The 12,432-nt window shown below is 44.4% G+C and overlaps 1 protein-coding gene across 1 annotated transcript in view; it reads right to left on the bottom strand.

Annotated features, from left to right (window-relative positions):
* Positions 1 to 8,072, bottom strand: part of FBXW8 (F-box and WD repeat domain containing 8) — a 331,216-nt gene extending 323,144 nt beyond the window's left edge. The window contains exon 1 of the mRNA XM_030219095.1: positions 7,493 to 8,072. Coding sequence (XP_030074955.1) covers positions 7,493 to 7,825 — 333 coding nt within the window. The 5' untranslated portion in view covers positions 7,826 to 8,072. The remainder of the gene's footprint in view (positions 1 to 7,492) is intronic.
* Positions 8,073 to 12,432: the final 4,360 nt, after the last annotated feature.

Here is a 12,432-nt window from a genome sequence, read left to right on the forward strand (position 1 = left end):
GTGTCAGCAGCTTGCGCTTTTAAATGGCTAACTTTCCATGGCAGGGATGGAAGTTTATGCAGGTCAGGACTAAATATATCTTAAGCCCTAGGAAAGTCACCAAGCCACCTGGTTCTGGTGTCAATACTGCCAAGTAAGCACCTTGATATCCTGTATAAGTCTACAAATGAGTCCAACAGACTGCTGTCTCCCTTTTCTTTTCACCATGATTAATAATTAGTGTAATTTGCAAGTTACAATGGGAATTCATGTATACTTTAAAAAAGTTTCATGCCAGCTTCTGCACCTGTTCAGAGGCACACAAGTGCCAGGTCACCACCAGGGATTTAGGGCGTATATGATACCAGGAGTGAGCCCCAGTGCAGTGATCCTCATCAATCTGTTCAAAATTCTGCTGCACGACTAATATTCCACCAGTGTCGTTATGCTCGTATTAGCCCTCTCCTCAAGTCACTTCACTGGCTTCCTATCCATTTCTGCATACAGTTCAAACTCCTCTTATGGACCTAAGTGCATTCACTCTGCAGCTCCTCATTACCTCTCCACTCATCTCTCCCTACATTCCTCCCCGGGAACTCCGTTCACTGGGTAAATCTCTCTTATCTGCACCCTTCTCCTCCACCGCTAACTCCAGACTCTGTTCCTTTTATTTTGCTGCACCTTATGCCTGGAACAGACTTCCTCAGCTGGTACATCAAGCTCCATCTCTGGCCATCTTCAAATCTAAGCTAACAGCCCACCTTTTTGATATTGCTTTTAACTCCTAACCCTTGTTCACTTGTTCAGAACCCTTATTTTATCATCCTCACATTAATATTCCCTTATCTCTTGTTTGTGTGTCCTAATTAGATTGTAAGCTCTGAGCAGGGACTGTCTCTTCATGTTCAAGAGTTCACAGGGGTGCAGTGGTATATCTAGTAGCCCTATAGAAATGATAAGTAGTAGTAGTAAACACACAGCCAGACCAGGCTTTAAAGATAGCAATCTTAATTTATGTACTTCAGGTTCAAGACACCAAATAAGCCTACTCTCCCTGCAGGCTGTCAGCTAAGTTCAAACAAAGAAGCACAGAGTTAAATATCAGGAGGCAGTCTGTTTCTAACAAAGATCAACAAATGAGGTCAAAAGGTTCCTGAGTCTTTAGAGAACACAAAAGTATCTTGTCCTTCCTTAAAAGCTAAGTCAACAGCTGAGCAAAATCACTCCTTACACCAGTATTTCTCAACCCAGTCCTAAGGGCACACCCAGCCAGCCGGGTTTTCAGGCTATCTCCAATGGATATGAATGAAGTAATTTGCAAAGCAAGGATCTGCATTCCAGCTGGTTGGGTGTGCCCCAAAACTGGGTTGAGAAGCACTGCCTTTACACATTCCTAGTGACAGCATCCTCTGGAGGGCTTTCTCTTTCTGTTCTAGGGCTCCCTGGCTTATGCAGGCTCTGGATTTTTATCTTCCCTAGTTGGACCACTTCCTGCTGGCTGAAATCCCCAGCCCTAGTTCTGTTAGCCGGATGTGGGAATGTATTTAAGGAGGACTGGAGTTCTTTTATATACATCTTCACAGGGCAGTTGCGCTAATCTCTGTGTTATCTAATACTATCTCAAAAATTCACATGGCTCAATTGCTCCTCTTGAACATGTAGCTTTGCAAAATCCAGCACAAAGCACATGTACTTGACAGAATGCATGTATGTTGTACAATTGGCACCTACACAAAAGATACCAATGCTTACATATATAAATCAAAAAATGACTAAGTTAGTGCAATTAAAAATGTTACCTGTTTTTGTTTGGTTTTGTTTCTATTATGTATAAAGCCCTGAGTGATGGCATTGCTTTTCTGCACCTGTTGGTTTTTAAAATGTATGCTCTGGCAGCACATGCCTACATCTTCTTGCATATTAGACAAAAGGCTTTGTGGGAAAAGGACATCCAGATCAGGATATTCACATTTCCCACTTAGAGCCCCTATGCAAAAAGACTTTTAGAGCGCAAGTATACACTAATTCAAACCACTTACAAAAGGATAAGGGGTCAAATTATAATTTAAGTAAAATAATATCGCCATACCCTAAGCAAAAGAAGAGTAAAAGTTGTTTCTCCTCATCTTCCTAAACCAGTTCAGATATATGTAACCCTACCAGCAGATGGAGACAAAGAGCACATTTTTTTCCAGTTACATCTCTAGTAGTGTAAGAAGAGTTGCAGCACAAATATGTGCCAATTTATTCGGTCTCTCCATCATATGGTGGAAATGCTAGAGTGGTGCAGCAGAAGGCGCTCAAGTGTCCCTAATCTCTGGGGAATCCTTGCTGGTTGAACCGGATCCTGGTTTGAGCTACTGGTGCCACAGTCCGTGGGCTGTGCTAGGGATACTACTGCCTCCATGAGCTTTGGCAAGCCACTTTTACTTATCATGCTATTACAGCTGCATAACCTGGGGCAAAGAGAAGTAATATTTCTCTTCTCATCTTCAAAATATTGTGCTATGATTTTGCTTAAATTCTAACCAAGACATAGAACTACAAGCTTCTTGAACTATGACTGCAAAATCCAATGGAATTTTGTTGAGTAGAAGATGCTGTATCCACTATAAATTATCAGAGAAAATTTGATAAAAAGATTTTACCAACACAGCAATTAACTACTGCAGTATCCAAATTACTTAGTACTTAAAAACATTTGTTTTCAAAGCAAAGTTTTGCTCAAAGAGGAGGTGTAGGAAGCACAGACAAAATGCAAACACCTTTTAAAACATGATGTCTAAAGTGATAAAGTCCTTTAAGTATATCTAGTTCTTATTTCTCATCAAATCCACCATGAATATCTGTACAACACAAACAAAATTAATGGGAAAAAAAAGTTTGAATGAGAATGTATCGTACAAATCGTCATCTACAAAAAGAATTCAATTTATCAAGGATCAAGAGAAAAAATATAGTAAAGCACTGAATGCTTTTACATTAAACTTATAAAAAAATAGCTTTGAATTATTTTTACTTTAATAATTTGAAAAAATATTGAATTATGTTTATTATTCAGTCATTCATATCCACAAATACAAAGAAAATTTCTAGACGTCAAGGTCCTACCATGACTTCTTCTGAGGCTTCCCACTGCCCATTCCTAGGGCATATGTGTGCCGCATCCCTTACTTTAATCGGGCTAGCGGCGGGAATCTCCAGGGGGCGCATCCATGATGATGTCAAGGGTGTAGGTGTATTTCACGGAAGCCCAGACTCTCTTTCGGCACCTTTGCAACTCGGAGTTCCAGTCTCACTTGATCCAGAGTTCCAGCCTCACCTAAGTTTTGAGTCCCTGCTTTCTCTCAGTTGCTTTGAACTTAGGAGGTGACCTGTCTGCCGCAGTCAGGCCTATTACTGCGGCCCATGGGCTCACTACCCCCTAACGTAACACTAGATCATCACCACGGCATATGCATCTTGGATTTCTCAGCTATGAAAGCAATTGCCAGAAACGTTAAAAATGTTACTGAATAATTTGCAAATAGTTACTAGCAATATTACAGGGAGAAATTTTCAAGAGGATGTGTATGTTTATCTCCATACTGCTGGACACAAGGACTTATCTGGTCTAGGGCATCCCTTTCTTATTGTCACCATCCTGAAGAATGGTAGCTCTGATCCCTAGCTCAGTGTTTTCCAAGTCAGTCCTGGAGTACCCCTTTGCCAGTCAGGCTTTTAGGAAATCCACAATAAATATGCATGAAGAGATTTGCATGCAATGGAGACAGTGCATGCAAATCTAATGCATATTCTAAGTTTAAAGCCCTCTTCAGTAGGTTAGTTAGTCCGTTACTGAAGACTCGTCTTCCCTTCTTTGATAGATGGGCACCATCTTTGCTCAGCAGCCCTTGGAAAAGCATCTCAAGGTCCAGGAAGCCAAAAAAAAAAAAACGCTTGACAATACCATCTACACAGCCACATAGTCATCTCCAGAATTCAAGCTTCTCTGCCTTGGCCTTTACCCTCCAGGAAGGATCGATGAGACCACCACCTGTGCATCTGTCTGTTTCACCCTCTTTCCCAGAGCCATGAAGTCACTTTTGATATGTTTGGAGAGGTACCTAGCAGTATCATTTGTGCCAACATGGATGAGCAGCATTGGATAAAAGTCATTAGGCTTGATGAGTCTCGGCAAGCTCCCTGTAACATCTTGAATTTTGGTACCTGGCAGACAGCACATCTCCTGGGACATCATGTCTGGTCTGCAGATGGAAGCCTCTGTAACCCTCAGAAGAGAATTGCCAACCACCACTACCTTTCGCCTCTTAGTGGTCACATATCCAGCAACTATGGGGATTTCAAGCTCTGATTCCTCCTCTCTCTGGGATGCTCTCTCCTCCTTCACTTCCAGGGATACATATCACTTCTTCAGTTCAATGCATTATCACAATTGGTTTCATTTATATTGTTTCTCAACCCAATGGAGTTTGGGAGAATGTTTCATTGAAACCACCTCTCCCATCTAGGTCAAAGCCAATGCAGATTTTATACAAACACACATACAGGGATAAAGAATGGCACCAGGCACACTCCACATACTTTTCTAGCTCGTTTAAAAGTGTTTAACAAAAAAATCTAGGCTCATAACAATGGTTTCAAAAAATGTCTTTCCCCAGGACCAAAGTCCACCACCCTAACCACTAGGCCACTCCTCCACTGTGTGTGTGTAGGTGGGAAAATGTGGGATACAAATGCAATAAATAAATTATATATATATATACACACACATATAGAGTGGAGGAGTGGCCTAGTGGTTAGGGTGGTGGACTTTGGTCCTGGGGAACTGAGTTCAATTCCCACTTCAGGCACAGGCAGCTCCTTGTGACTCTGGGTAAGTCACTTAACTCTCTGTTGCCCCATGTAAGCCGCATTGAGCCTGCCATGAGTGGGAAAGTGCGGGGTACAAATGTAACAAAAAAAAAAAACATATATTCTTCCTTTGTTGCAAAGATCAAACATATATTCTATAAGCTGAGAATGGTCTCTCTGAGGCCTTATGGTCAAGTATGAAAGAATGTGGATGGCTGAAAGGGAGAGACACATCCTAAAATGTGTACAGGTGCTTAAAGGCTTGCTGAAACTTGAACTTTCTATAAATTTTATTTAGGGTGACATATCAAAGCCATTTTAAAAAAGTGGAGTGGAGGAGTGGCCTAGTGGTTAGGGTGGTGGACTTTGGTCCTGAGGAACTGAGTTCAATTCCCAGCACAGGCAGTTCCTTGTGACTCTGGGCAAGTCACTTAACCCTCCATTGCCTGCCGCATTGAGCCTGCCATGAGTGGGAAAGCGCGGGGTACAAATGTAACAAAACAAAAACAATTTTGAAAAACTGCATGTCCAAGGGGGCTCAATTAAAGAAAAACCTATGTTTCCCCAAACCTGGTCCTGGAGGCACCAGAGTCAGGTTTTCAGGATAGCCACAATGAATATTAAGAGAGATTTGAATGTGGTGGAGGCAGTACATCTCCCATGAATAGTGGTATAAAAGGTGATGGTTGAATGTGATTGGGGATTTTAAATAATAATTGTTTAAAAATATGTTATGGTTAAATATTTAATAAAGATTGTAATAATTTGCAACGGTTGTTGAAAATAATATATAAATAAATATATGAATATTCATTGTGGATATCCTGAAAACCTGACTGGCTGGGTAGCCTCCAGGACCATGTTTAAGAACCACTGAACTAAAACTACAAAAATACATTTTTTTAAAAATGTTAAATGCTAAACCTTCCCCTCCCTCCAAACTTTCCTTCCAAACCAACAATCACTACTTGCAACAGGGATTATCTGGAGGTGATTTACAAAAGCTCTCATTTCCAGGTCACCAGTTCAAATTAATAAGGACCAAAATGTGTAGCCTACATGGAATGAGACTGCAGTTTCTCTCCACTTCTGGGCCATGGCTTCCTGCAACTTCACTGGATTGTTAGGAGTATTTGATTCTTGCTGTTCACTGTATTTATTTGTGAAGGCAACAGCAGCACCAGTGTCAGGGGAGAGAAACCAGGGTAAATACCCTGGACCCCCATACAACAGCTGGCCCTAAGCCTGCACAGCCTTTGACAGCCTATTGGCAGGGTTTGCATGCCTCTTCCCATTAGAGACAAATAAACATGCTGATGCTGGCCAAACTAGGATATTTAAGGCATCTAGCACTATGTTTTTGAAGACATCACATCCAGAATTAGTTACAGTACTCGAAAGAACCAAAGAAGGGTACTAAATAGAAATAAAACAAGAAATGAAAACAACGTGAAGCTAAGCGTTTGACATGCTTTCAAGGCAGAACCTTTGTTTTTAGGTTTAAGTATGAGCAAAAGATGCCAAAATCAAGCAAAGATGCCAAGTTACCCAGTTCTAGGATGGAGATGTTTTGGCCAGTTACATCCCAAAGCAGTGTGGGATTTGTACTGCCCCATCCAGCCCACTGCAATTGTCCCATAATGCACCAGGATGAGGTTGGCAGAAACAGCAGAACTGCCTCAAAATCTCCAACCTGGACCCGAGTCAGTAGGCATCTAATTACATAAGAGCTCACACACATTATTCTCTCATTTGTGCCGTTTATGGGGGGGGGGGGGGGGGGGGGGGGGGGGAAGAGAGGGAGGTCTCTGGGGGGGAGGGGAAGAGGGAGGTCTCGGGGGGGAGGGAGGGGAAGAGAGGTCTAGGGAAAGAGGGAGGTCTTGGGGGGAGGGGAAGAGAGGGAGGTCTCGAGGGGAGGGAGGGGAAGGGAGCGGGAGATCTCGGGGGGGGGGAGAGGAAGGTCTCGGGGGGGGAGGGGGGAGAGAGGAAGGTCTCGGGGGGGGAGGGGGGAGAGAGGGAGGTCTCGGGGGGGGGGGGGGAGAGAGGGAGGTCCCGGGGGGGGGGGGGGACGAGAGGGAGGTCCCGGGGGGGGAAAGGGGAGGTCTCGGGGGGGGAGGGGGAGGTCTCAGGGGGGGAGAGGGGAGAGAGGGAGGTCTCGGGGGGGAGGGGGGAGAGAGGGACGTCTTGGGGGGGAGGGAGGAGAGAGGGAGGTTGGGGGGAGAGAGGGAGGTCTTGGGGGGGGAGGGGGGAGAGAGGGAGGTCTTGGGGGGGAGGGAGGAAGGTCTTGGGGGGGGGAGGGGGAGAGAGGGACGTCTTGGGGGGGAGGGAGGAGAGAGGGAGGTCTCGGGGAGGAGAGAGGGAGGTCTTGGGGGGAGGGAGGAGAGAGGGAGGTTGGGAGGAGAGAGGGAGGTTGGGGGGAGAGAGGGAGGTCTCGGGGGGGGGGGGGAGAGGGAGGTCTGGGGGGGGGGGAGGGAGGAGAGAGGGAGGTTGGGAGGAGAGAGGGAGGTCTCGGGGGGGGGGGGGGAGGGAGGTCTCGGGGGGGGGAGGGGGAGGGAGGGAGGAGAGAGGGAGGTTGGGAGGAGAGAGGGAGGTCTCGGAGGGGGGGGGGAGTCTTCCAGAGAACACATAGGAGTAACAGAGAAGAGGTGCAGCAACCTACCAAGTCGCTGATGAGTTGTTCCACCAGACTGCTGGAGCCCGACCTCGGAGCTGGCTCCTTCCCAGCCGGGGCGCTTCGACCCTTTGTCCAGGACGGGCTGCTTCTACCCTCTAGCAGCCTTTCCGCCAACTCAAGGTACTGGTGTGGGCCCCGCGGGGACTGTGGGGTCACGGGCTGAGAAGGACACCGGCCGCTGGGTCCGGCCCGTCCTTCCTGTTCCGCCGCCACCGCGGCTCTCTTTCGCTTCAGGTGTCCGCGCTGCTCCCCTGACCTCAGCTCGGTCCGCCATTGCCTGCGGAACTCCTCCAGGGGGAGGAGGCCTTCTCCGGCCATCACCACCGTGTCCGGCGCGAGAGGGGGGGAGACGCGCCCGGCCAGCCACTCAGGGAAGGGGGGACGGCCCCCCGCGCACCCCTCTCCCCAGGGCTGCAAGTGGACCTGTCCGTTAGGCGCCAACGCCAGGGTCACTCACGAGCCCTCTAACAACGGCCGTTTCCAGTGCGTCACCGCCTCACGCGTCCGCCACACAACTGTTGGCGAGGGAGCCGCGTGCCGCCTTCCAACGGTTCCCACGCGCAGGCTGCAGGAAGGCTCGAGTAGCAACTGTTAGCAGGTGAGTTGTTACCTTGCTTGGCTTGAACTGGCACAATGGTCCTACCTCTTTTTGTCCTTTATTGTAGGAAAGTACACAGTATGAACCCCCCAGTCATCAGGACAGTCTTTATGTCTCAGGGTACCCACAATAAATATGCACTTTTAATCCATGCATATTCACGGTGGGTGCTCAAACCCTTAACAAACGCTAGATAAAGTGAAACTTATACTAAATGTCTATTTTCTTATATACTTCCACTATTCATGATGTATTGTAAGCCACATTGAGCCTGCAAAAAGGTGGGAAAATGTGGGATACAAGTGCAATAAATAAATAAACTTGCCATTCCTACACTAAGGAGATCCTTCTTAGGCTATACTTTCCCTGCATGTTTACGTTAAAGTTTTGTTTCTGAGCTAGTTAACCCCAGGTCAGATAGAGGAGGACTTAAAATAGGGAAGGGAACAGTAGCAAATGGTATAAACAGTCCCCAGATAACCTGAGAACTTATATATAAAAAAAAAAGACTTAGAAATCAGTTTGGTGAAACACATTTCTCACACAAATGGGCCTTGGGGGGGGGGGGGGGGGGGTGAAGGAGTAGCAGGAATCGCAACACAAGAGCAAGTAAGCACTGGAGACCCACAGTACCACCATAGGAAGAGAAAGTGTTAGAGACCTCAGTCAGCCACCCCAGTACTAGGAGAGAAAGAGAGACTTTTTGGACAGCCCTCCTGAACTTACATCCCACAGTAGTCTGGTACTTAGAGATTCAAATCTCTCTCATGCATATTCATTGTGGATATCCTGAAAACCTTACTGGGTAGGTGTGCCCAGTGGCGTTCCTAGCCTGGATGACACCCGGGGTGGATAGCCGATGCCCCCCCCCCCCCCGCTGGGGAGGGTGCCGCGGCACGCGCCTGTCGGCTCCGAGTTCGCTAACTTCGCTCGTTCGCTGCAGCTCCCTCTGCCCCGGAACAGGAAGTAATGTATTCCGGGGCAGAGGAAGCTGCAGCGAACGAGCGAAGTTAGCGAACTCAGAGCCGACAGGCGCGCGCCGCATCAAGTACCACTGTCAGGGTCATATCATTATTTATTTGGATTTTGCTCACACCTTTTTCAGTAGTAGGGAAATGGGACTTGATATACTTCCTTTCTGTGGTTTTTGCAACTACATTCAAAGCGGTTGTAGTGGCAATCAAACCCAGTTCCCCAGGATCAAAGTCCACTGCACTAACCACTAGTCTACTCCTCCACCAGCTCAAGGTGAGTTACATTCAGGGACACTGGATTTCCCTTGTCCCTGGAGGGCTCACAATCTAAGTTTGTAAGTATTGCCGTACTGGGACAGATCAAAGGTCCATCAAGTCCAGCATCCTGTTTTCAACAGTTGCCAATCCAGGTCACAAGTACCTGGCAAGATCCCCAAACAGTACAATACATTGATGCTGCTTATCCTAGAAACAAGCAGAGGATTTCCCCCCCCCCCCCCCCCCCAAGTCCATTTTAATAATGACTAATGGACTTTTCTTTTAGGAAGCCATCCAAACCTTTTTTTTTTTTTAAACCCTGCTAAGCTAACTGCTTTTACCACGTTCTCTAGCAACAAATTCCAGAGTTTAAATTACACATTGAGTGAAGAAATATTTTCTCCGATTTGTTTTAAATTTACTACTGTGTAGCTTCATTGCGTGCCCCCTCGTCCTAATATTTTTGGAAAGCGTAAATGAGTTGTAGCACTGTAGAAATGATAAGTAGTAGTGATTACTACCCGTTCCATTCAACTCATTATTTTATAGAACTCTATCATAGATCCCCTGAGGCAATGGAGGATTAAGGGGTATGTTTACTAAAGTGCATTAGCGTTTTTAACGCGCCTGTAAATTTAAGACGCACTAATGCGCATATACATTATTGGGTCTTGATGGTGAGATGGATATACCACTGCAACAGAAAAAAACCACGATCAAGTTAAAGTTTATTAATTGAAGTGGTGGTGAGATTATCATGTGATCCTCGAGTCAGTATAGATCTGATGTAAGAGAGTGAAAAATAACAAATGGACAACAGATGAATGAGGAAGTGGATTAACTCCTAGAGCCTAGAGCCTGGTGTCTCAAGAGAAGTAAATTTTGAAAATGACTTTGGAAGCAGTTTAAGCAGCTATAGAGCATCAAGCTTATGTTAAAGTTACCACATACTGAGAAACAATTGGAGTACATGGGCAGATGATTTCTGACTTATAAGAAGTGTGGATGATAACTTGAAAATTAAACTTGTCTACCCTTTTGGAAAAACGGACTGTGGCTTTAAGAAGAGTGACCTATTGAATTGTAGTTTCTGGTGATGACTTATGAGGAACATGAAAATGAGAATGGTATTTGATTTTTAGAATGTTTAATAGATGTAGTTATTCTGTTTAGTGTGAATGGAGTTAAGAGTGAGGTGTGAATGTTGGTTTGTGTGAAAAGGTTTTAAAATATGGATGGCAAGATTATTTGAATTAAATAGTTAATAAAGATTGATAATTAAATACAACGGTTGTTGAAGAGATTGTATGATATACATGTGTTAACGCTAACGCCCCCTTAGCTCCACTTTAGTAAACATAGGCGTAAGTGACTTACTTGCCCAAGAACAGTAGTGGGATGTGAACTGGGTACCTCTGGATGTCAAGACTTGTGCTCTAACCACTAGGCTACTCCTGCTATACCTGAATGATGCTCACCCTCAGCTGCCAATTAAAATGTCAGCTCAATCTTAAAAAAAAAAAAAAAAAAAAAAAAAGTAAAAACGGAGGAGAGCTTTGGTTTTCAGACTCTTCTCCCTACCCAAAGTATTTTTTATTCAGAATCTATGAAATAATGAAAAAAACTACTTCTCTCTTGCCCAGGTGAACAATTTTTGTAATTGACTGGAAGTCTGATGGGTAACCATGAAGGTCTACACTGTGATTAACAATGGATTTAATTTTACAAGTCGATTAACAGAGTAGGATCCTAATCCTAGAAGTAGAGCTTGAGGTGCCAATAAAATCATTATATGCTAGTTGAAAGGAAAACAACCAAAAAATCCACAATCTTTAAAACAAATGTCTTAAAATGTTCCCTACATTTAAAAAGAATTTGAACTAAAAAAAAAAAAAGTTCACTACATCTATTTCTTTGCATAAACAGAAAAAAAAACACTAATCTTAATTTAGGTAGCCCTACTAATACCATAACTGCCAAACTACACAGCTCCAGGAAGCAGACTTTTTGGCCAATGCTGGTTTTGAATTTCCATCCCAAAGCAATAGAAGAAAACACAGAAAAGAAAATATGATACTTTTTTTTATTGGACTAACAATACAGTGCTGGGCAGACTTATACGGTCTGTGCCAGAGCCGGTGGTTGGGAGGAGGGGATAGTGCTGGGCAGACTTATACGATCTGTGCTCTGAAGAGCATAGGTACAAATCAAAGTAGGGTATACACAAAAAGTAGCACACATGAGTTGTCTTGTTGGGCAGACTGGATGGACCGTGCAGGTCTTTTTCTGCCGTCATCTACTATGTATTACCTTTAACAATGGACTAACACGGCTACCAGGTCACTCATCCCAAAGCAGTAAGGTATGTGACCTACTTAACTCTTTCCCTGGAAATCAATGTGGAGGACGAGGTCTCTAGTTAGATTGTAAGCTGTTTGGAGCAGGGACCGTCTCTTTATGCCCATTGTACAGCGTTGCGTACGTCTAGTAGGCTACAGAAATTAGTAGTAAAATACCCGAAGGAAGTGCTACAGTGTTTTTTTTTTCCAAATAGAACAATCGTATTAGAATAATATCACCAAAACTCTACAATTGAACACAAAAGCTACCACTACCTTTTCCTCTTCAAATCTGTCTCTTCAAAAACTCTATGAATAACCACACGAACTATAGATGCCCTCTTGACATTGTAATCTCACCAAAATGTTAAATTGTAAGCCACTTTGAACAGAAACTTGTTTTGGGGTAATAGTGGGATACAAGAATGCATAAATAAATAAAAAAAATGTCCTACTTCCTAACTGTGTAATGTCACACAACTGTAAATTACAAGCCACTTTGAACCCAAACCTGTTTTTGGATAAGTGGCATCCAGAAACAAATAAAGTGGAAATATTTACCTATCACTGTGAGAAAAGTTTGGGCTGGAGAGGAAGATGCTTTAATGCCCCAGGGAAAAATAGACAGTTGGCCAATGCTGTGATCTTATCCATGCCCAATGTAAACTATTTTTTGAACTGGAATAGCTGCGTGAATGCAAATGCAGCTCATGCAATTGAGTTTTATTTATTTATTTATTTATTTATTTTATTTAT

The sequence above is a fragment of the Microcaecilia unicolor genome, chromosome 11 (assembly GCF_901765095.1).
Source record: "Microcaecilia unicolor chromosome 11, aMicUni1.1, whole genome shotgun sequence".
Classification (NCBI taxonomy): Eukaryota; Metazoa; Chordata; class Amphibia; order Gymnophiona; family Siphonopidae; genus Microcaecilia; species Microcaecilia unicolor.